Source organism: Pan paniscus, chromosome 7, assembly GCF_029289425.2.
Source record: "Pan paniscus chromosome 7, NHGRI_mPanPan1-v2.0_pri, whole genome shotgun sequence".
NCBI classification, from domain to species: domain Eukaryota; kingdom Metazoa; phylum Chordata; class Mammalia; order Primates; family Hominidae; genus Pan; species Pan paniscus.
In genome coordinates this window covers 156,200,075-156,225,529 of record NC_073256.2, presented here as the reverse complement: position 1 = coordinate 156,225,529, position 25,455 = coordinate 156,200,075, and the positions used below count along the sequence as shown (strand labels likewise).

The window sequence follows — 25,455 nt, the reverse complement described above, 5'->3', positions numbered from 1 at the left end:
ATCATGCAGTGGCCAAGAACTGGGTGCTGAAGCCATCATGCTGACGTTGCCACCTGCAAGCTGTGTGGCCTTGGGCAGTTGACTAACTTCTTTATGCCTTTCTTTCTACAGGAAGAAGTTAGTCCCCCTTTCTTTCTTTCTCTAAATAATAGCACCTACCTCGTAAAGCCATGGTAAGGATTCAATTAAATGTGTTAATGTATTCAACATGCTTGGAACAGTGTCTGGTGCACAGCAAGCCACCTACATGTGTCTGCTGCTTATGGAGATAACTACATCCTTCCAGCAGAGCAGCCAAGAGGCTCAGAAACAATCCACATGGCATTCCCAGTGCAGGACCTAGCCATGCGGGCACTCAGTCCTTCGGAGCCATGACAGTGTAATCCTTATTAACATGATCCTTGGGCCCTTGTGCCTGGTATGTGTCTGTTGCCTGTCTGAAATGGAGATGCGTGGAAAATTCCTTGGCTGGCCTCGGAGCAGCGGAGGAACTGGACCTTGTGTCTGCTGGGCGTCTGCTTCAGCTCTTCCCTCCTCCGCCTCTTCCACTTGGATGTCATACATCTTGTCTGTGGTTAGCTGCACTCAGCAGCGGCTGCTGCGAGGTGATGGATGAGCCATGATTGCTTCCTGTCTGGTATCCGGCAGGGCTGCCCTGGCATCCTTCCCTTGTTTCTACTGCTCCTGCTGATCTAACATGGGGCCACCGTATCTCTTCCTAGATGCTAGATTTAGGTAGGCATTTATTCAAATACAGAGACATTTCTCCTGTCTGATGAGTTTCTCATCTTGGACTCAGTTTTTATGTCTGTGTAATGGGAAGAAAATCTACCTTATAGGATGGTTGTTGTGAGTTAAATCCAAAGCCAGATGATTGACACACACACTGGGTACTCAATAATTGCATGTACCCTCCGTTCCCTACTGGAAAAACTCTCGGCCGAGAGCCAGGGGATGACAAGGCTGTGTGTTCTGCAGACAGAACCATGGTTGCGTCAACATAGAGCACGAGGACATCAGACGCCATATTGTGCAAGCCCTTTTCCTCCCCTAATGGACAAACAGGTGCCCCCCTTTGCCATTTGGTAAACTGAGGCCAAAAAATGGACGTGTTTTTCCTGGAAGACCACAGTAAATTCGTGGTGTTTTCTCTTAGAGCAGCAGCTCTGATCAATCAGTAGGCTTCCGGTGAGAAGGAACGCATGCTGTGTGAAGAGATACCTGTTTTCTCTTCAGAAGTCTAGAATGTTCCACTTACCTAGAGAGTGAAGGGAAATGATTGTCAGGGGGTAGACAATAAATGGACTTTAAGGAAGCAGTGTCTTTGTCATTAGACATTTTCGTTTTTGTGTTCTCATGTTTTCAAAAAGGAAAATCAACCAGTGAACCAGCCAAGAACAAATTAAATCCACATTTTTAACTCCTATGAACTTATCCTTGCCCTTAATTTAGAACTACTTCTTATGCTGCTCCTGAAGGATTACCTGAGAATTCCATATTTATTGGGATAGAGAAGGTAACTCAGTCTGTATTTCCTTTACCAAGGAAATAATGCATCACTTCTCACCACCCTCATTAATTGTCCTTAGACATCCAGAAAGAGAATCTGACCTTCCAGCTGGTTACACTGGCATATCAGTGAGGCCCATAGGAAGGAAATGCATGCAAATTTGGAATGCACTCAACTGCAAGTGAAGAAAACCCATATATGGTGGCTTAAACAAATAGAAGTTTTTTTTTTTTTTAATCTTATGCCTCCCACCTAGGATTGGAATTGCTTGTTTGATATTTCCTCCATTCTCCTAGACAGTCCCCCAAACATTATGTTTCATATGCAAAGGAAGAAGAAAGGAAAGTAAACTCACCACCCCATCCACTTATCTATTCCCTTACATCAAGGAAACCAAAAGCTTTTTAAGCAATCCTTTCCTTTATCCACAGCAAGCTTTGGTTATTTGTTTCCTTGGCCAGCCCTGAATCACACATCCATCCCTAGCTGCAAGTGAGACTGGAAAGGTGGGGAATAGAATAATCATAATTGACTTAGACCAAACAGCTACAGTGTTTCTCCATGGGCTGAAAACTCTGTCTTTCTGAACTAAGGTGGCATTATTTAGCAACAAAGAAGTGGGAAATGGATACGGGGCTGATAACAAATGATGCCTGCCACACCTCCAGGGCAGGAGCTTAAGGGCCCATGAAATACTCTCAGTGGCTCATCAAAATCATAACGAACCCCATGCCTGGGGGGCTCCCCATTCCACCAGTCAGTGTTTACTTCTCAGCTCAGTTGTCAGAAGTCATTTCTGCTCAACAGCTGAAGGCCTGTTATGGGTTTGGAGCTAGAAAGACAGTGGCCATACAGAGGTGAGCTGAGGTCCAACCAGGTCTGAAGACTCCCACTCCCTGGGGAGACAGACATGCCCATTAGTGACTTCAGTATGGTGCCCTCAGCTCTTGGACACTGGGACCTGACGAAGGGCTCCCTACCCAGGCTGGGATAAATGGAAACAAGCCCCTGGGGTTGTTGAAGGCTGAGCAGTCTCTAAGATCCAGGAGGAGGAGCCCTGGGAAGCATGGAGACAAAATGACTCCCAGTAGCACTGATCCTTTCTTTCACTCACATGTTTGGAGTCTGTTCCTGTTAGTCAGCCCTGCAATGCCCTGAAGGCAGGGAATAGGATGTCTCTCTCATCCACTTCTGTGACCCTAGAGCTAGCTCAATGCTTGGAACATATCTGGAGCTCAGTAAAGAATTGAGTTTGAATAGATGAGTGAATGCAGAAATAAACAGATCATTCTCCAAGATATGGGGACATCTTGGCCAAAAGGAAATGCAGAATGGCTTCCAATTATAGGCTAAGAGGAGCCATGGATGCTAACCCTACCTCCTTGCCAAGCAGGTGAACCCCGAGGACCCCACCATCCCCAGGAAGGCTGGCTGGAGGGCTATTTTGGAAGCCATTTGTTCTGACTTAACCAACTCAACTATAAACTGCCCCTCGAGCCTGGTGAATGTGTGAGGCTTAGTGATGGCCCCAGAGGGAATTTGCAGGTTGTTTTGAGAAAGATTTCTTAAAGCAATTTGAGCAAGTTCTGTCTTTGAGTAGAATCTCCATCATTTCTGTGTTCGTGGTCCTCCCCTTGGGAAATTTGCAGAGATGTGACTCAATGGAGCAGCCTACTCTGAGCTCCAGCCGCCAGCCTCCAGAGATTTGCTCATCATCAAAGATAGATAGAACCTTCTGAGTCAACTCGTCTTAAATTTTAAACTCATTAAAATGACACGCAATTCCCAGCCTGTCTCTCTGGCAGGCTGCCAAACTTAAAGCAATTGATCGTCACCCCACAGCTGCTGCTGTCCTGGGTAGAGCTGTCTAAATATTGTGCTGTGCCTGTACCCATTCCTGTATGTAGTGCTAGACAGACAGCTTGGTACTGTTTCCAAAATAACCCCTTCCATGATGCTTGTCAGACCTGGTGGTGCCTTTGAGGATAAACATTAAAAATACCTCCTTCCAAATCAGGAAAGATCTCATTTGTTCCCTGCACTGAGACACTTATACCCTCAAATATGAGAAGAGGCCATTGTATATGGAACTAATGGGGTGGCGGAGCTGCCTAATAATGTGTGATTATAATAATAATGTGTGATAACCAAATTGCTTCACGGGCAGGGCTGGGTCTTCAGGGAGATAAGTGAGGTGCTTTGGGTGCTAAATTTATGAGAATACAGAACCTCCTTACAGCCTTTCAGTGCTGTTATGGGCATAATCTTGCCCAATCCTCAAAGCAGCCCTGTGACAAATGTGTGCATATTAATATCTCCCATGCCACAGGTGCCCACGCTAAGACACACAGATTAAGAGACTTCTCTAAGCCACAGAGGGCAGGCAGGAGTGTAGTCAGCATGGACTCAGCACATTAAAATTCAAAGTTAATGCTTTTTCTGAAATTGTTAGAGGGACTGAAATAGTTCATTTTTCTTCCAACTTTTTATTATTTATTTATTTATTTTTGAGGTGGAGTCTCATTCTGTCACCCAGGCTGTCATGCAGTGGCGTGATCTCAGCTCACTGCAGCCTCCGCCTCCGCCTCCCAGGTTCAAGCGATTCTCCTGCCTCAGCCTCCTGAGTAGCTGGGGTTACCAGTGTGCACCACCATGCCCGGCTCATTTTTGTATTATTAGTAGAGCTGGGGTTTCACCATGTTGGCCAGGCTGGTCTCAAACTCCTGACCTCAGGTGATCCCCCCCGTCTTGGCCTCCCAAAGTACAGGCATGAGCCACCACACCTGCCCTTCTTCCAACTTTTTAAAAGTGAGGATTCATGAAGACTTTAACATATTTATGTAATATTGTATAATAATTTTTTATTGTATGACTTACTCAATTGCTTTTGTATAACTGAGTTTTACTTATTTGGAATTTGCCTGTTTATGTAATTGTACCTGAAGCTCCATCAGATGACTTATGGAACATCTTTCTGGTCCGTCCCTGCACACAATTTCCATTTCATTGACATCCTACTGACTTGGAGGTTTCATGTATGTGTGCATGCTTTCCTTTTTTTTTTTTTTGAGATGGAGTCTCACCCTGTCACCCTGGCTGGAGTGCAGCGACGTGATCTCGGCTCACTGCAAGCTCCGCCTCCTGGATTCACACCATTCTCCTGCCTCGGCCTCCCGAGTAGCTGGGACTACAGGCACCCGCCACCACGCTCGGCTAATTTTTTGTATTTTTAGTAGAGACAGGGTTTCACCGTGTTAGCCAGGATGGTCTCGATCTCCTGACCTCGTGATCCGCCCGCCTCGGCCTCCCAAAGTGCTGGGATTACAGGCGTGAGCCACCGCACCCGGACATGTGCATGCTTTCCTAAATGAGGTTCCCTCTGCCTGTATCACCTTTTGGTCTTTTGTCTGTCAGGCTAAATCTTACAGTTCTTTCAAAAAGAATCTTTCCAGGAAAGCTTCTCTGTCCTCCTGCGTTAGATTAGGTATTGTATCTGTGTCCTGAACCCCCCAGCAGCAGGCACATGTATCTACAACTTATTCCGCTATGTTGATAATATTGATGTCCATGTCTGGCTCCCTCGGACGAGGCTGTGAATTCATCATAGACAGGGAGAAAGCCTTGTTCATATTTCACCCCAGTACAGAACACAGTATTTGCAGAGTTGATGCTTAACAAATACACAGGAAAATGAAAACATGAGTGAGTGCGGAGATGCCAGCTGCCTCTGCATCTTCTCTAGGCATTGAACACCTCACATGCTGCAAGGCAGGGTGGGGTCTCGTGAGCTGTCATATTTCACAGGGTGACGATGGGTCACATTTTCTCATCAGTCTCTGTTTCCTCTTGCTTTCCTCAGATGTGCTCTGTCCTAGCGTTCGTGTAGAAGGAGATCGCTTTAAGCACACCAATGGAGGAACCAAGGAAATCACAGGTAAGGGAAAAACAATAACCACGTGTGCTTGCTTTGGTGTATGATTTGCTGAGCCTGAGCATGACCCTAGTCAATTCAGGGGTGGCCTCACTGACCCTGTTCTTGTTCCCATATTTCACCAGAGTCCTGATAAAGTGGTTTGAATCGTGCAGGTGGCTGCTCTCATCAAAGAACCATCCAACAGGAAAGAACATACATTCACATTTTCCATTTGGCAGGCTGTGGATATTCTATAGGAGTCACTCAATAATGCATGAGAATGAATGAGTTTGTAAAGAAGCTGGTGAATGAGTAAGCAAATGACTGGCAAAGTGAGCAAACGACTGAATAAATAAATGTGTTTTGGAGTGAAAGCGAGAGTGAATCAGAGTTATAAATATATGAGTGAATCAATGGGTGAGAGAACAAAGAGACACGTGACTGCAGACCCAGCAGCAGAAAGAAATGCCGCAGAGTCTCACCAAAGGCTGTCAGGCATATGACAGAATAGAAGGCTGTGAGGGTGCGGGGTATGGCCGAGGTGGCTCCCCACCATCCCAATTACCCGAACATGGATCCAGTCCTCCCTGTGGCCGGGCACCCTGCTCAGCACTTTAAATACATATGGCAAAGAAGTTTTCTTCTCTCCCAACTCCCAACCAGGAAGCCACTGCAGAACAGCAGCCCTGCTCTTCTTGCCAATGCCCCTGGGTTTGGTGTCTCTCCTCTCCCTCCTGCATCATCTTGGGTCCAATTCTAAGCACTTATGTGTCCCCATCCTAGCAGGGAGCCATGTGAGGTCAGGACGAAGTGTTTGGAAGGTACTGCTGGGACCCTGCTTGCATCCCAGGGACCTTGCCATGTCACCGTGCTCTGCTGTCTTAAAGATGCCAGCATCTGCATCTTGTGCCTGGGGGATTTTTCTGGAATGGTGGAAGGCTGCTCTGCCTATGTGCACAGTGGGAGAAAGGTGCCAGGGAGTGAACACCCCCCAGGAGCAGCTCTTAACCAGTGACCCTTGGTATAGAAGCACCTGGCTCTACTGCTCCTTATGTGGGATTATTCTGAAGTCCACGTTTGACCCCGTTTCCCAGAGTTTCCTAGGGGCAGTCATCCACCAGGGTAACTGGCCTCATGCCATACTCTATCAGCTGCTTTCTTTCCCTGAATCCTGCCTCTACTCCCTGCTCAAGCACCTCTCCAATAAACTACTGGCACTTTCAGAGGAAACCAAACAAAGTGATATTCTCGAGGTGGGGCACCTGCTGCGTAGCTGGTGCCCAGTGGGGTGCTATCACTGTCAGGGTTTATTTGTCTAATACATGAGATAAAGGTGACTTTCATCTTCTTCACTTTGTTAACCTAATTTCCTTGAAATAAGTATATTTATATCTGAGCTATTGGGCTGCTGCAAAAATAATTGTGCAAAACTTTAATGGCAAAACCATAATTACTTTTGCACCAATGTAATACTTTGCCAAGGTGTAAACCTTCTGGTCAGTTTCACTTCAACATTCCCACTTTTTGCCTTGGTAATCCCCAGCAAGGCTCTGGCTCTCGGATAATCTATTTTCTATCCACTGGAGTGTGAATGTGTCTGTGCCACTTTTCCCTGAGACCCCTCCCATTGATATTCGTCTTCAAAGCAAATTCTTACCTTATTGCATTATATACCTGTGGCTTTGGGAGCCGTGAGTCCTTCATAGCAGTATCACCCAAGTAATTCATTATCTAACACACATAACCATAGAAGGGAATCATTATGACAACAGTGTGGTTAATAAAAGTCATAGTAATAATGAATGCCTCCTGAGCATTTACTGTGTGCCAAAGGGTTTGCACGCATTTCCTCATTTACCCTCACAGCATATGAGATGCACTCCTCTATATGTTATATGGGACACACTGTTGCACATTTTACAGTTGGAAAAACTGAGGCACAGAGAGATTGAGCCACTTGCCTGAGTTTGTGGCGGAATCAGGATTTGCATTCAGACCACCATTCAGCAAAGCCCACATTTGCCACTGTTTTGCCACATCAAGTGGCCAGCCTTGGAGCTTGGACTGTACAATATGCATTTCTAGGTAACTGATTCAACAGAGTGAAGAACTGAAAGCCGTATTTGTCTTAAAAATCAGGCAAACTTACCCAAACCATCAAAAGTTACTCTCTTTTCCTGCCATAGGAAGGGAAAAATAGGCTGCGTTGCAATATTCAGAGCTCTTCCCCATGGACTGGCCACTCCAAGACATAGCACTTTTGCTGTCATTGCATCTACTTGGTGGCTGGAAGAGTTGAAAGAAAATTGCACTTCCTTTGCTGCCCCCAGGCCCATCCAGACCACTGTTGTCTTTCCTTTGGAGTTTTGTAGCATCTCTAATCAGCATGTCAACCTCCAGCACTGCCCTCTTCCCTCCTCTTCATCAAGGGCTGTCTAAAACCTAGATTCCTTGGCTCCTAGAATCTAGTCCATGCTTCCTACTCTGCAGGAGAGGTTCTGACTCTTCTGTCCTAGCTTACTCATGAATCTATTGGAATGCTTACTAGCCCCCAAAGATGCAGTACTCCCCTTAGCTGATGGTATTACCTCTGTGTGGTGTGTCCATCCCCAACTTATTCTCACAGTGAACTCCTATTCGTCCCCCAAAGCCCAACTCAACAGTCACCTCCAGGAAACTGCTTGAAGCCCCACAGGGCTCTTTTAGCTCTTTTAGCATTTTATTCTATTCTGAGAACTCCAGTCTGAAGGCATTATAATTATTTGCGTCCCTGTCTACCTCCCCAGCAAGCATATGAGCTGTTTGAGAGCAGGACTTGTTTATACTTGGGCTTTATTCTTTGTGTCTTAAGAGTAGAGGATAGTACCTGACACTTAGAAGGAATGTGACAAATGTTTGTGGAATGAATGGATGGATATATGAATGAATTAGTGAAAATAAGAAACATTAATCAAAGGATGAAAACATGAATGGTTGGATGGGAGGCTGGATGGAGGGATGGACAAAATGATGGATGGAAGAAGGAAGAAAGGAAAGGAGGGAGAGAGAAGGGTGGAAGGAAGGAAGGCAGACAGACAAATGAACAAACAAATCTGCCTGCATCATCTGTAACTCAGAATGAATTTAAAGCTTTTTTTGTCATTCTGTAGGCTGAAGAATAGCAATTATTTTCTACTTAAGAATAATTCTGGCTGGGTGCAGTGGCTCACGCCTGTAATACTAGAGCTTTGGGAAGCCAAGGCAGGTGAATTGCTTAATCTCAGGAGTTCAAGACCAGCCTGGGCAACATAGTGAAACCCCATCTCTACAAAAAATACACACAAAAAAATCAGCCAACTATGGTGGTGCGTGCCCCATCTCTACCAAAAAAATACCCGTGAAAAGATTAGCCAAAGCTGAGGTGGGTGGTTCACTTAAGCCCAGGAGGAAGAGGTTGCAGTGAGCTGAGATCACGCCACTGCACTCCAGCCTGGGTGACAGAGCAAGACCTTTTCTTAACAATAATAATAATAACTGATTTTTGCTGGGAAGATTCAGGAGTGTGTGTGTGTGTGTGTGTGTACTCACACATGAAAATGCAGGACTTTGAACAGATTTCTTAGTCTACGACATACGTGGAGGATCCTTTCAAAGAGTCTGTTTGGTGACTGGGACCCTCTATTATGGGCCCTCCTGTGTCAGTCCACAGCCAGAGGAGTCCTGAAGCCTCCCCTCCCTCTTTGGAGTCTCCCTGGAAAAGAAATCACAATGTCAGCTGGGCATCCTTCAGTCTGAAGAGCAAATACTGTTTGTGCAGTTCTGAATGCACAGGTAGATAAACCTGTGCTTTATCTACCGTCTCCTCTAATTATAACCAACCCCGAAAAACCGCTCCAGCCATGTTCAGGCTGAAGAGGGAGTTGTGGAGAGATGGAGCCTCAAATTTGCCAATTTAAATGCCATTGGGTAATAGGGACAGCTTCTGTATTCTGGAAAAAATGCAGTCCCCAAAAGCCTCACCTCCAGGCTTTCCCATAAATGACTCTGGCTATTTTTAGGGCATATCTGGGCTGGGTCTGTGAGCACGAGGATGAGAATAGACACAGGAGATTGGAGGCATAGGTCTTAGATGGCCCTGCTGCTCACCAGCCAGCCAACCTTGGGTCAATCTTTTGACTTCTCTGAGCCTCAGTTTCCTCACCTATATAACAGTGGATCCTACAGAATGTCTTCAAGAGTCCCTCTCAGCTCTAAAAACCAAATGTTCTACAAATTCTAGCCAATAAAAGTGTTAGGCAACTTTTCTAGAAGTTTAGCTACTTAATGCTTAAAGCATATGTTAGACATGTGCAGGTCTCAAATTTGGCCACAGACATCCTGGATGTCTCTCTCTTCCCACTTGGGCCCCCCATCCAGATAATCACCAAGTCCTGCCCATGGTACCTTCTAAACCGCCCTCCAATTCAACTGCTTCTTCCATCCCTCCCTCCTCACCTGCCCTCATCTCACTCACCTCATCTCTGCCCTCCAGTTCCCAGCTGGAACTCTGTGTGGGAGCAGAGTGCCTTGGGCTGCGTTAAACATTGCAAATGCCAGTGTGCATTGTACCTTTACCTACTCCTGACTGGTCTTGCCCCTCCATGCCCTGCTGCCAGAATGACCTTGGAAAATAGAAACCAGATGGTATTTCTCCCTCACTTTAAAGCCCTCTGTGGCTCCTCATTGCCTGAAGAAAGAAACCCAAACTCCCCGATGGAGCCGACAAAAGCCCAGCCTGACCGGCACCAGCCCACCCTATTCCCAGCCAGTGTACCCTCGCCATGGGTCCTGACATCCCACAGTAGCCCAGACGCTTGTTCATGATGGCAACCTGAGCAGCCCACGCAGCATCTAACACATAGGAGGCCCTTTATAGTGGGTCATGAATTCCTTCATTCTCTTCTTCTCTCCTTCCACAAATGACCCTCAAATGCTTGAATAGGAACAGCAAAAGCAGCAGGCATTTTAAGGATGGAGAAACAGATCAAATCATCCCTTTCCTCAAAGAGCTCTCCATCTACTGGAGGAGGCAGCCCCATAAACATAAGCTGCCTGCATCTTGCCCAGACCCATGGAAACTCCAAGAGGAACTAAGGCAGCTAAGGGGGTGGGGGAGGGCAGCAGCAAAGTTCCATCCAGGTCGACCTTTGCTGGATGAGGTGAGGAGCACACAGTAGGTACCTGGCACAGCAGGTGCAGCCAGTGACCTGGGCTATCACTAAGGTCTTCTGACACCACGTGGTCCAGCGGCTTCCCTGGCTTCAGCGAGGTGCTCCCTCTATTTTTTGCATGAAACAGTTGCTTTTTTTATCTCACAGTGCCTTGCATCACAGCCTGCTTTCCTCAGGAACATTTTTTATTCTCCTTCCCAGCCCTTATTTATTTTGGGCAATTTATCTTTTTTTTTTTTTTTTTTGATGCCCTTTGCTGCCACCTAGTTAATTCCTTGTTGTTCCAAGTTTTGTTGTATTCAACTCTTTGTTTTTGTTCACTGAAACCAATAAAAGTGGAACCAGAAAGTAGAGCATAGGCTTGCTTTTTGAAAACAAGTCTATTTCATATATTCTCTCCAATATGACTGCTGAAGGGAAAAGCAGATGAAGGTGTCCATTTTTAGTGGTGTTTGATGGTGCTGTGAAGTAGAGGATCGGCCCACTTCGCAGTTCCCGGCCCTGACTTTTCCCATGGTAGGCACGTGTCCACCCAGATTCTGGACCAGCTCTTAGGCTCTCCTCACTCCCCCTCATCCCTCAGTGAGTGTGTGAGGGGCTGCTGAGGCCACCTGTGAGCCTCCTCTGAGTAAGAGCCCTCACTCCCCATGAGCCTCCAGGGACCCAACCTCTGTGAGATTCCTCAGGTGGCCCTGAGAAGTGGCTGCCTATCCCCTTTGCACAGATGACAAATGGGGGCTTAAGGGGCTGAGAAATTGCCCCAAAGCCGTGGAACTGCTGAGTCTGAGAACAGGGACAGGAACCCAGGTGTGGCCGGCTGCGGTGCTCTCTTTCCCTCCACGCCACTGCTTCTGCTGCCTCAATTACACTGGCTGCTGCTTTTCTTCAGCAGCGACCCCCTCCCCCAGCTCCCACCTCAAGAACTCCCAGGTGCTGTCTGTGCCCCTCCTCAAGGTGACAACCCTGCAAGGCACGTCCTCACCCCTGCATCACTGAGGAGGAGGCCACCAGGACACGTCCCACCTCTGGCCAGGGCTGGGCCAGGTTTTGAACCTAGAATGGGCTGGTCTCAAAACCTGTTCTCACCTATTCTGCCTTTCTCTGGGACAACATCTAATCCTAAGCAGACTGTACACTTTAGGCACCAGTTTCATGGAACCCTGGAACCGCAGGGCCCTCCAGGTCTTCATGGCCAAGCTCCCCCATTCAGAGGCACCAGCCCCTCCCACTGCTGGGGCTCCTCAGGCCCCAGGACACTTCCAGACACAGGGGCCCCAATACAGGGGCAGCCCGGTGGGTTGTCAAAGGCCCCTTGTTGTATGGGGCCCAGTCAGTTCCAACAGCTGCTCCTCACTGGGCCTGCCTGGGAGCCCAGAGCTGTGGGGACTCTCCATGCTTCTGTCCCCAGGCGATGCTGAGACTGCAGCCTCTGGGGCATTGAGGCCCTGTTCAGGTGGGCTGGGGGCTTTGTCAACAGCAGTGCAGGGGAGAGATGAGGGAGAGGGAGTGCTCGCAGCATGCATTTGGTGAATGTCTCCCAATGTCTGGGTGACTGGCCTCGTCCAACTTGGGATCTCTCGGGGACTCCCCAGGACTCCCTCTCCGGTGGGTGTGGCGGCTGCTCCCAGTCATGCACTCTGGAGGCCTGGTCCTTATAACCAGAGTGAAAGAGGCGGGGCTCTGGGGTGGTGGCAGAGCGATTGCCAGGGGACCAAGCTTCACTTGGGTCAACAGGTTCCCACTGTGGTCCCCAGGCGGGGACAGTGGGGTTGACCGAGTAACTCCTGGGTGCTGGCTTCCCCCCAGGTATTTAATCCCATCGTCACACTTAGGTCTCATGACACCCCTGCAATAAATCATTCTCTCCATTTTTCCAGTTACGGAAACAGGCTCCACAAAACCGGATAACTTCCTCACTGTCCCAGCTGGAACTCTGTGTGGGAGCAGAGTGCCTTGGGCTGCGTTAAACATCATAGATGCCCCGTGTGCATCGTACCTTTACCTGGGATTAACCCCATGGCTTTGAGTAGGAACGGCGGCTGTTCTGTTAACTCCCGTCTCCTGGCATACTGAATGGAGGGATTCTTCACTGCGTACAATTGCACATTCAAATTAACTGTTATGTAAAAAATGCAGTTTGACTGGGACTCTTCCCAGCCATGGCAAGAATTGGGGGAAATATGATCAACAGTTTTTGGTGCTAAAAACACAAAAGAGGATCAAATTGCACCCATTCTCCCAGTTTACAGATGAGACTGATAGAAAGAAAATGACTCAGCCAGGATCACAGGATGTTGGTGTCAGGGAGACCCACCCACCTGTCCATGCCGCATGTTTATCTAGAGTTTGTGAGGGTTTAGAGGAGTGATCCTGTTCTCATTCAGGGTGAGGGACCCATTAGAGCATCCAGCATTTAGTGAGCAACTATTGTGTTTCAGGCATGTTCCTACATTTTCTCATTTAAAACTCAAAGTGATTTTCCAAGACGTGAATGTCTAATAGTAGAGTCAGAATGTATTGCCACTGGCAGACAGGCAAACACTGTGCAGGGCCATTGTCCTGTCCAGGCCTGATGACTGGTCTTTTCCTTTTCCTTTTCCTTTTCCCTTTCCTTTCCTTTCCTTTCCTTTTCCCTTTCCCTTTCCTTTCCTTTTCTTCTTTTTCTTTGCAACAGAGTCTCTCTCTGTCACCCAGGCTGGAGTGCTGTGGTGCGATCTAGGCTCACTGCAACCTCTGCCTTCTGAGTCCAAGCAATTCTCCTGCCTCAGCCTCCCAAGTAGCTGAGATTATAGGAACCCACCACCACCCCTGGCTAATTTTTATATTTTTAGTAAAGACAGGGTCTCACCATGTTGGCCAGGCTGGTCTTGACCTCCTGACCTCAAGTGATCCACCTACCTTGGCCTTCCAAAGTGCTGGGATTACAGGCGTGAGCCATTGTGCTTGGCTGACTGGTTATTCTTAATGTCCCATTTGGTGGATGAAGACATGAGGTCCCCTGAGAGCTGGCAGGGAGAGAAAGTGTGGGAACAGGGATTTGCATGTAAACTGTTATCATAGCCCTTACTTGTCTACTATACTCTGTTATTATTATCCCAATTTTACAAAACTGCAGAGGAAACAAGCCCAGAGAGGTTGAGGCTCGTGCTCAAGGCCACACAGCTCATTTGTAGGACTTCACTCAGGAGTATCTGGGTATCTGGTCCACGTGCTGGGTGTTCTCTCCCCCACACAGTCTCTACCAGGGACCAAGGCTGCATTACAGCTCAGAGTGAGGCCCTATGTTCAGTTTGACAAATCTGCACTGTGGGCCAGCCCTGCAGGTCCCGAGGGGGATAGGGTGGCAAACTCAGCAAGCTGGGCCCTGTCTTCAAGCAGCTGGCGGGTCAGGAAAGCTGGCCTCACTCAGCCTGTGCCTAGTGGCAGCCTCTCAGCTGGATCAACCCATGCACCACAGGGGACCTCAGTTGTGGGACTGTGGGTGCCTGTTCCCTCCCACAAACCAACCGTCTCCAGAGATGCTGAATCACTCACACTAGTGTGTGTAACCAAGCACGGTTTGGAGGGGTGCTTTTTCCATCTATAATGAAGCTTCTGAATACTGTTCCCATCTTAAGGACCCAATATCATTTAACAATTATATCATGAATTCCATTAAATAGCCGGTGTGTGAAATGCTATTTAAAAATGACATAATGGCAGCTCTTAGTCATTTTCCGAGAACTTGACAACCTCAGGATGGCAAAGGGCAGGGAACGGTCCAATCCAAAAAGTGCAGGGTTTCAATCCCAGAGCAACCTTGCCCTGCTCAGAACCCCCTTCCCAGACCATCGCAGGCCAGAGCAGGCCTCTACCTGGTAGCTTCCTCCCGGAGCGCCTTCCCTGTCACCCCAGCTCTGTTCCTCTCCAGTGCTGCCCCTGCTCACTGACTTTTCATGCCTGGAATTGTATTGCACACTTGCACTGTGCATTTCCTTATTTCTGGGGTCCCCACAAGTTCCAGTTCTCCTGGAGCCAGGATTTTGTGTTGGTGCCTGCTCCAACCCTGGAGCTCACAGGGCTTGGCATATTGCAAGCTCTCAAAAACATCTACTGAATAAATACATGACATCTATGGACAGAATTTAGCATTAGAGGATGCTGTAATTGTGATGAGAAAACAGTAAATATAAAAAGTGCTTTGTTGGTGATTTACTGTATGTCAGGTACTGTATGAAGAACTTTGTATCATTTAAGTCTCATTGCAACGGTGTACATTCGAAAATAATCCCCTTTTTACAGATGAAAAAAGCCAGTGCTCAGAGATGTCAGGCAACCTGCCTAAGGTCACCCAGCAAAGACATAGTGATTAGGATCACCACCCAGATCTGTCCGGTTCTAACACTCAAACTTTACGTCAGGACTACCTGCTTCCCTCCCTGACATTTCTTACACAATGCTTGGCGTGGCCCTGGCTCTCAAAAGCATGAATGAATAAATAATCTCTTTGGGCAGAATTTAGTGGTGAAAGAGGCTAAGAGGCTTTAATCGTTATGTTAGTCCCTACAAGTCCATTTCCTGTTTGTTTTTTTTTCTTTTTCTCTTTTTTCAGTAGTACCTTAGAGTATTGGAAACAATGAGGAACTCTTCCTAAAATCTCATGGGTTAGGTGTGAATACCGAGAAGTATATTATCCCTGGGGGGGCACAGGTGAGTTCAGCCTGGTGCCTGCCTTCAGCCGGCTTCCCTGTAACCTGCTGAGAGCTTTCCCCAGTGTCTGAGAGAGACAGTTTCAGGCGGGTGTTGAGTCACACTGTTAGCCTCCAGAACGAGTGTTGTCCTCAGGCCCCTCTGAGAACCTGGTCTGCAGAAAGCATCCCATTGTGGGGGAATGTGGACAGCGTGTGCTGGTGGTTGTGGGGAATCACTTGTAAAAAGAAACCCACTCTGTGAATTTCTCACCATATGCCGAGTGACGCATATTTAGGGTCTTACACAATTATCGCAGAGCCCTACCCAGTAGGCATCATTGCTGTCCTTCCAAGTGAAGTACCCGAGACTCCTGTGGGTCATGTAGCTTGCCCAGTGTCACATACCCATGGCCGCTCAGGATCAAACCCCCGTCCTTACCCTTGACCCTCACCCAAGTCCAAAGCCCCTGATTTTTCTGTTACTTTACATTGACAATGCGTATAAGGTCCTCTCTTAGAGGGAAATTAAACTGAACTAAGGAAAAACAAAGCAAAACAAAACAAAATCATTTCAAATAATGCAGTATCATGAAGACAGTTTATTCCTCTCTGATGTTTCCCTCTTTAAAAATCATGAAACTTAAAAGCTGCCAAACTGTTACCCATGTAAAGTCCAGATGCAAGGCAAAAATACGGCTGCAGGAAGGAAAGCCGTGAGTGGCCGTTTGCCTGCAGAGCCAGCCTGCAAGAGCGAAGAGCACACATCTGGGTTTCGTGGACACCAAGACCCTGCGGCCCTCACACAACCAGGACACCCTCCATTTGTCTCACGCTTAACCACATGCACACACATTTTCTTGAGAAAGCCAGTTGTCTGTGTTCTGCACCTTTTTCCTGGAGTTGAAGCCAAGGCTATACGTCTCATTACTCGGGTGCTTGTGTTTTCTCCCTGAATATGTATTTGAACAATTCCCTCCCGATCTGTTCTCCTGGGGCAGGATGGGCAGGCTGCCTTTGCAGACAGCGGATGTGATTTTCCTTTGTCTCTTACACTCTTCCTTCTCCAAACTCACTCCCAGCTCTTCTCTTTGTACAGGTTTTGACCTGATGGATTTGTTCAGTGTGAAGGAAATCTTGGGGAAGAGAGAGAATGGAGCTCAGAGTTCCTATGTACGGATGGGATCCTTCCCTGTGGTGCAAAGTACTGAGTGAGTGGCCACTTCTCTTTCCAGACCTGCCCAGGGTGTCATGGGAAAGGGCAAGAAAGGGGCCCAGCAGCCTGTTTCATACTTGGCACCGAGCCGGGCTTTAACCTACTCAGTGCCTTGTAAGGTTGCCCCGCGATGAAGCAGCTGAACCACTGGACCAGGGAATTCGACCTGTGTTTTAGCCAATCTATTATCATTGACTTCATTGGTTCTCTGATCCTTCTACACCTATCTCTCCATACACATTTGGCATTAATCATTCATTCATACATGTGTTTTTCTGTCCATTCATGAAATAACAAACGGGTATGGTTTAGTAGTGCATAGCACCTACTAAGGACCTGACACTGCATTCATGGCAGGCGTGGCTTCACCAGAATCTCGGAGTGGCTTTGGTCAGTTGAGACTGAGTATCACTGTTGACTGGGTACTTGGCTTTACACATTACTGAATGCCCTTGTGCCTCGATTTTCTCATGTTTTCAATCCAAAGTGAACGTTCCTGCCTTGCTACATTATTGATAGGATATGATGTAAAGATTTGTCCAGTTCCTGACACTTATTGGGCCTCCAGTCAGGGGCTAAAGATGATACCAAAATGAATGCTCTATTCTTCTTATTACAGGCAGACAAATCTTTTGAAGACAAAAATGACATTGTTACCCAATCCTGACCCCAAGAGAGGTTCTTGGATCTCATGCAAGAAAGCATTCAGGGCGAGTCCACGGTGCAAAGTGAAAGCAAGTTTATTAAGAAAGTAAAAAAATGAAAGAATGGCCACTCCAGAGACAGAGCAGCCCCAAGGGCTGCTGACTGCCCATTTTTATGGTTATTTTTTGATGATATGCTAAACAAGGGGTGGATTATTCATGCCTCCCCTTTTTAGACTATATAGGGTAACTTCCTGACGTTGCCATGGCATTTATAAACTGTCCTGGCGCTGATGGGAGTGTAGCAGTGAGGACGACCAGAGATCACTCTCATGGCCATTTTGGTTTTGGTGGGTTTTGGCCGGCTCCTTTACTGCAAGCTGTTTTATCAGCAAGGTCTTTATGACCTGTATTTTGTGCTGACCTCCTACCTCATCCTGTGACTTAGAATGCCTTAACCATCTGGGAATGCAGCCCAGTAAGTTTCAGCCTCATTTTACCCAGCTCCTGTTTAAGATGGAGTTGCTCTGGTTCACACGCCTCTGACAATATTGTGTTATGCGACCTCTCTTCCATCTTTAAACTATTAATATTTAATTGCCTCCAGTGTTCTTAGTAAACTAAAAGGCCAGGAAGAGGAAGGTCCCTGTGTGACCCAGCCCTGTCCTGTCTTTGTGGCCTCCTGGCTCATCCTCCAGGCCTCCCTGTCTGCCTCCTGTCTCTGTTCTAGGTCCTCCCAGGCATCCTCCTCCCACTGGGAGGCCTTAGTTCATGTTCTTCCTCTACCTGGGACACCTGCCCTGCTCATCCTGCAAAGCATGCTCACCCATTATGCTCTCTAGATGCCTTCCTTGAATCCCCAAAGTCAGGCCTTCCCCTTACCTACCCTCCTCCCAATTTGTACTTCTGTACAGAATGTGTTAAATTTGAAGTTAGCTGATCAATTGTGCAATAGTCTTATCTCCCCTGCTCAATGAGAAGTCCTAGAAAGGAACTGAGTCTTGGTTTCTGCTACAGTCTCGGCACCCAACTAAGCCCTGCCCAGAGTAGGGAATGAGGAAATATTTGCTGAATGAATGAGTCAACAGCCCGTAAGGAGTGAAAATGTTCTTTCAGATGCTAGTCTGGCAAAGACTGGCTTTGAACGCCAGCTCATAGAGTATGGGTTTCTGCATGTGTGTGATCCTTTTTGTTTTTTTAATTCAGTGAACATTCTCTGAGTGCCAGCCACACACCAGGCACTGTGTCAGACCCTAATGTCATTTCATCCGTGGCTCACAGTGTCTGCATTCCAAGAGCGATTTTACAGAAGAAGAAATGAGACAAGTCACTTCCTCTCTGAGTCTCATTTTCATGAAACAAAGACAATAATCGCTGTCAGCCAACTCTTGAGAGAGTCATTTTCCCAGACAATGAGGTTGTTCTCTCTCCACACACAGCCAGGTGCTGGAGGATGTTATTATGAATCACCTGGCCCCATGCTCATGTGGGGGGTGCACAGGGATGAGCAGAGTCTACACCCTGTTTCCTCCTTCACTCCCCCTCACTTCTTTGCCTAATATGTCCAATTCACCACCTATTCCACTTGTAAGCAGAAAAAAATCACATGGAACTTTAAGAAAAAAATGCAAAAGATAAGGAACAAAATAAAGAAAGCAAAAGTTACACAAATCTAGTGGAAGGGTCTAACCAAGGACCACTCTGTTTGCTAACCTTCTAAGGAGGCACTTGCATCAAAGAGCAAAGCGGCCGAATTCAGGCAATGCTCTGTGGAACACAGCATGGGACCCCGATTCTGGGTCACGGATTTGGGCTCCTTCCTGCTCTCTGAGAGTTGCTCTGAGGAGGAATTTCCACATTTGTTTTAATGGCAAAGCACCCAAAACAAAATCAAATTGGCAAAGCTCTTTCATTTCAAGAAAGGATATTATACTTTTAATTTCTAAAGCTTTGAAGTTTAAACACATATACATAAAACTTTAGTTTGCAAGTTAATTTTGTTCATAAAGAAAAGAGTTGTCACTTTTAATATTTATATTTTTTCTCACCTTTTTAATATGTAAAGGGCATTGACGCACCTTATCTAATTTATTTCTCATGACAATAACAGAAACGAGCAAGGCAGGTATTACACTTTTCACTTAGCTGGTACAACATTTGAGACTCAAAATGGGACAGTGATTTGTTCAACACCTCACAGGTCAGAAGCAGAGGCTGGCCTCAAACTCAGGTCCTCTAATTACACACTATTTACCCTTCCACTGCCATCTCATATCTGCTATATTATTTGTGGAAAAGATTGGATTCAGCTATTTCCTTTCTTTAGATGTTTTCTGTTAATGATCTTTTTTCTCCCTGATTAAAATGACTGATACACATATGTATGTATATATAGGTACATATGGGTACATATATAAACACACGTGTAGGTATATACATATATATACACACACATGCACATATACCCACATATGTGTGTGTATAACCTAAGCAAAAGTTATTATAATCAGGGGAATAAAAAGTCATTAACAGATAAATCTGTACTTTTTCTTATGATATACTTGTCTGTGTGTATTTCAAAGGTATAAGAAGAAAGTGTGTTCAGGGAAAAAAAATAGCATAATTGGATTCATTAAGAAAATAAGGAGAAAATGGCCGGGTGCTGTGGCTCATGTCTGTAATCCTAGCACTTTGGGAGGCCAAGGCAGGCAGATTACTTGAGGTCCAGGGTTCGAGACCAGCCTGGCCAATGTGGTGAAACCATGTCTCTACTAAAAATACAAAAAATTAGCTGAAACCCTGTCTACTAAAAACACAAAACATTAGCCAGGTGTGGTGGCGGGCGCCTGTAATCCCAGCTACCTGGGAGGCTGAGGCAGGAGAATTGGTTGAGCCCGGGAGGCAGCAGTTGCAGTGAGCTGAGATCATGCCATTGCACTCTAGCCTGGAAGACAAAGCGAGACTCTGTCTCAAAAAAAAAAAAAAACAAAAAAAAAAAACAGGAAAGGAAGGAAAGAAAGAAAAGAAGGAGAAAATGAAAAACAAAGCAGCATACTGATCTGTAGCTACAAAGCGTGTGTCTGTGGATGCAGGTGGGGAGGCCCCATCTTCCTCCTGCATGGGCAGTGACTGAGGGTGTCTCTGAATGCTGAGGGAGGCCCAGGTGCTATGAGTGATGGGCCCTGTTCCTACTACCTGGATGTGATCCTGGGTGAAATCCCAACTCAGAGAATGACTTTGAACAACTGGGCCGTCATCTCCCAGCCTGGAGATGTAAACTGAGAATCAGAATCTTGCTCGCAGGTCCTACAGCCAAACAAAGTCCCTGCGGATCTGCAAGTCTGAGAACCAGGAACTCAGACGCCTCCCCACTTCCCTTCCTGTCTGTCTGGCCAGGCAGGGTCCACCTCCTCCAGCAGGGAAGTCAATATCATGTACATTCCTGAGGCAGCTCCCAGCCCCCAGGGCAGGACTGGGCTCCCCCACGGCTGGCTCTGCAATTAAGGTGCAGTCAGCTGGTGATTAAGAGAAGAGCCTAGGAGAGCAGGTCCCAGGTGTGTCTCCCTCTGCCACTTAGTAGCCAGATGGTATGGAGTTAACCCCTCAGAGCCTGGGTGCCCTCAGCTACAGCACGAGGATCAAAATACCTTTTTTTTTTTTTTTGAGATGGAGTCTCACTCTGTCGCCTAGGCTGGAGTGCAGTGGCATGATCTTGGCTCACTGCAAGCTCTGCCTCCCGGGTTCACGCCTGTAACACCTTCTTTATAGATTCTCGTGAGGAAGAAATTAGGCAATATGTGAAAAGAGTTGTGGTGAGCCTGTGTTAAGCTCTCAAAAGATACGTATTTTTATTAAATCGTAGACTCTTATGTCAAATGAGATCCTAAGTGTAAGTGCTTTACTGAATCTGAGAAACACTATGAAAAAGTAAGCTAAACTTTATTTTGATAGGATGTAAGTCTAGGATAGATCAGTGGTTCTCAACTAAGAGAAATTTCACCCCCACCCCCCAGGGGACCTTGGGTAGTATCTGGAGGCAATTTTGTTGTCACAACTGAGTGAGGGGTTGCTACTGCCATCAAGTGGGTGGGGGCCAGGGAGGCTGCTCAGACTCCTACAAGGCTTGGGACAGCTCCCACATATATGTTGTCTAGGATGCGTCCTCCAGGAAAATCAACCAGGTCCTGTACTAGCACTGGCGAAAGAGAGGTTTCTCCATGGAAATGGCTGTTGACAGTTTTCAAAGTTCTGCATTCCTTCAGCTTTTATGAAGTGCCTGCCGTGCTGCAGGGACCCGAGTGGGTGCTGAGGGACAGGGATTTGTCAGTGTTTCCTCACCAGGGACCTCACGAGGAAAACATGGGGAGGCTGGCGAGCTGGAAGACAGGTGGCTATGAGTCAAGCAGATGGGGAGAGATGAGGAAGGAGGGGGTGATGTCAATGATGTTTCCCAGAACCCTGTTGTGGAGGGAAGGAGAGGAAGAAAGAGGGGAAGTGGGAGATGGCTCAGGTCCCGGCTGGGGATGTGCAATCAGGAGAGGCTGCATGTTGGTGGGGGTGGCAGGGTTCTGTGCTGATATGCAAGAGGCAGGAGGGAGCTCAGGTGCCCTGTACATGATACAGAGGAAGATGGAAGAGCAGCTGGCCTGAGAGTGCTCCGAGGACAGAGGGACTGAGGGATGGCATCTTGGTTCTCGGTGGGGGGGATTGAGCCTCCATAGAAGGGAATTAACAATTTTCATTTCTGAATTTGGAAGAGGGAAAGCAGCCCGAGGACTTGGTGGGGGTGGAGCAACAGGGAGCTGAGGCCTCCCTGAGGTGAGAGGCTGGCTCCACAGGCCAGGCAGGAACCTGGGCCTTGTGGGAGAGAAGAGGATGTGCTACATCCCAGTCTATTCTGGCCGCTATGACAAAGCACCGTAAGCTAAGCTGGGTGGCTTATACACAGTGTTTACTCCTCACAGTTCTGCAGGCTGGGAAGTCTAAGGTCAGGGTCCTCATAGACACCATCCTTCCCTGTACTCTCACATGGTGGGAGGGGTAAACAAGCTCTCTGGGGTCTCTCTTATAAGGGCATAAATCCCATTCATGAGCTTTCTGCCCTCAAGACCTAATCACCTGCCACCAAAACCCCATCTGCTGTTACCAGCAGCTTGGTGTGAAGATTTCAACATATGGATTTAGGAAGACAGCAACATTCAGACCATGGCATCCTGGCATCTGGGACAGGGCACCAAGCAGGATAAGGTATATCCATTTGTCCTGGCTGAGGAGGATGCAGCAGGGAGCAGCGAAGCTGGGTGTCTCTCCATATTTGATCCTGGGGGCGTGACCATTTAGCGTTTACTGTGGATGTCATCAGAGTCATGGTGGTGGTGGAGAGATGGAAGCAGACGCACCATAGGGATGGATTTGAAGGTGCTGATGTTGGAGCCTCGGGGGTCATGACGATGGTCTAGGCCACATTGAGGCCCTGACCTAAGGAGAAGGCAGTGAAGGCAGGCCAAGAAGGTGGATGGTGGAAATATTTAGGAAGTCAAATTGGCAGGGCTTGATCACTGCTGGGTTGTGTGGGCTCACTTTGCTGGCTCCCTGCTCTCGTCGCCAAGCCTGGTGTCTTTGTCTCCATTTTTCTCCAGGGATGTGTTCCCCCAAGGTTTACCTGATGAATACGCCTTTGTCACAACCTTCCGGTTCAGGAAAACCTCTCGGAAGGAAGACTGGTATATCTGGCAGGTCATCGACCAGTACGGCATCCCACAGGTAAGGGCAGCAGATGCCTTATCTCAGTGGTCCTGAGCTTTCTGTTCCCCTCTCACAGTGGATGGCACCACCCACCATGTTTTCTCCAGGGCTCTTATCCCTGGGCCTAGAGAGATAGAGAGCCTGGCGTATGGAGGCTCAGAGGACCTGTGGGGGGGATGTCATGAGACCCAAGAGGTCTAGCTTCTTGTCCTAATGATAATGTAGTACCAGGCCTTCTGATGGGGGTAAAGAAGACTGAGTTCCTGTCCTCCAAGGCACTTGGTCTAGCCAAGGACATGGACACCAACTCTGCTGTCCTGTGACACCTATATTGGCAGCATGAGTGACCCAGCTTCGTGATGCAGTGGAGGGCACTGGCTCAGGGTCACATAGACCTGGGTTCAGGTCTCGTGTCTACTCCTTCATTCGTGTGGGTCCTGGGATGGGTTACTTTATCTTTCTGAGTCTTGGTTTTCTTAGCTGTAAAATGGAAAATAGAGTACCTACCATGAACCGTTGGTGGGAGAATCAGATGGAATAATGGTCTGTAAAGCATCTAGAACAGTGTCTGATACGTAATAAAATCTCATCATGAGAAGTTCCCTTCAGTGTTCTTCTGAATGAAGCTCTGGGTCCTGTCTTTACTCACCTCTGGTGTGTTTCAGCTTTCAGTTCCCATGAAGGTAGGACAGCTCTCCACCAGCACACAGTCCAGTGAGGAAAGAGAAATCTGAAATTCAAAGCCATCAACACCATCTGTTGGTTTGAGATAAAAGCAACACTACTATTTGTTGTCTGCCAAATCCAAATCCCCTTGTTCTCAAGTCATAGACAAACCGTTTCTTTCTCTTCTCCTAGTAAAATGAACTGGATGAAGATATTACTCACTTTTCAGCTGGGAGATACTGACTAAACTTTCCCTGGGGGCTAAAATAAAATAAAAGCATGCTCAAGCAATTGGACTCCAGCAGTCACACTTGTGGCCTGCCATCTGAGAGGGCAAGATACTCTTAAACAGTGAGCTCGCCCTCCCAGGTTGAGGCTGGGCCCTGACTTCAGATGCGTTTGCTTATCAACATGTACATGCTCTTAGTAGGAGCTGGGGATTGTTTGGAGGGCTTTACAAATACTAATTCATTTAGTCTTCATAATAACTCTGTGAATATTTTCTACTGTTAGCATCACAGTTATGAGGAAACTGAGCCACAGAGAGGCTAAGAAATTTGCTTACCTTTTGACAGGTAATAAGAGCAGGGGTTGAGATTTGAACCCAGTCATTCAGGTTCCCACATCTGTGCTTTTAACCATGTGCTCAGCTGGCTTCTGTTCCAAGCCTGTCCTGATCAATTAGTCCTGCTGAATGATTTTTCCATAACATCCCTGGTCATACTGAGATGCAGAGACATTGAGACATTTTCAAACTAACTGCTGAGAGGCTTGATTTTGTAAGTGTGGAAGGCTGAATGGAGGAGTTGGGATTCTTCTCCAGAGGCCACTTTTCTGGAGAAGTCCATTGCATTCCCATCCAACTCCATCTCCAATTGCACAGGTCTTGCTTCTCCATTTTCTCAGGGTCTGGTGCAGTGGGACTGGGCACCTGACATTACATTCTTGTGGGTGAGCCTGCACCGCCCCCTCAGTCTGGGATCTCTTCCTTCATGGCATTTGCAGAGCTGTCTGTGTCCTGTCTGCCATGTGTGCATCTTCCCCTCCTTCTGTCAAAATGAGTAATGGGATGAAATACCACAGAACCATGCAGAGATGAAGTCTGTCTTGAGATTTGAGATTCCTGTCTGAAGAGGCACACAGAAATTTACCCTTGTTAATCAAGGCTTGGTTGAGTGCCCGTCACCAGAAGTGCCAATGATGTGCACTTCCACGCCCTGGGGAAATACTGGCTAGACATAGGAAAGTTGGATAAAGACCTATAAAGAAGATGAACTGTGAGCAGAGTGGTGTTGGTTGCATGCCCATGCACTCTGTCAGTCATGGCAGATCTACAGATAGAGAAGTTCATCTACAGATATATATGTGCATGCTTTCATTTGCCATTTACAACCACCCTTAAAAGCTGACATTTTCCCCATTTGTCATTTGGGTAAACTGAGGCTGGGTTTCAATAAGTCTTGTAGGCCAGTGTAGGGACTTTTTGTTTGAGAAGAGACTCTGTGGAGTTGCACAGGCCCAGAAATAGGAGGACAAATTAGGAGAACATAGTAGTGATCCAGGCAAGTGTGGATGCCAGCAGTAATAGTGAGATTAGAAGAAACAATCAGGTTATAGATTAATTTTGAAAATAGAACCAGTAGGATTTGCTGATGGAGCTGACATAGAAAGTGCCTTCCCCAGGGCCACCCAGCTAGTATTGGTAAACACAAGACATCGGACTGCTGGATGCCCTCCCTTGCTCTATATCATGCTAGAGGCAGAAACATGGGAAAGTCATGTCCCCAGGAAGCTCTGAAGGTTCAGGGACACAGTGCTCGAACATATGAAATAGAAGACCATGTTTAATCATGCAATTATTAGCTTTATATGTATTAGAAGTATTAGATCATTCGACAGGGTTTC

The 25,455-nt window shown here is 47.1% G+C and overlaps 1 protein-coding gene across 1 annotated transcript in view; it reads left to right on the top strand.

Annotated features, from left to right (window-relative positions):
• COL22A1 (collagen type XXII alpha 1 chain) overlaps positions 1-25,455 on the top strand; it is a 326,388-nt gene that overhangs the window by 65,392 nt on the left and 235,541 nt on the right. The window contains exons 4-6 of the mRNA XM_008972890.2: positions 5,370-5,444; positions 16,379-16,490; positions 22,779-22,902. Of these exons, the coding sequence (XP_008971138.2) occupies positions 5,370-5,444; positions 16,379-16,490; positions 22,779-22,902 (311 nt within the window). The remainder of the gene's footprint in view (positions 1-5,369; positions 5,445-16,378; positions 16,491-22,778; positions 22,903-25,455) is intronic.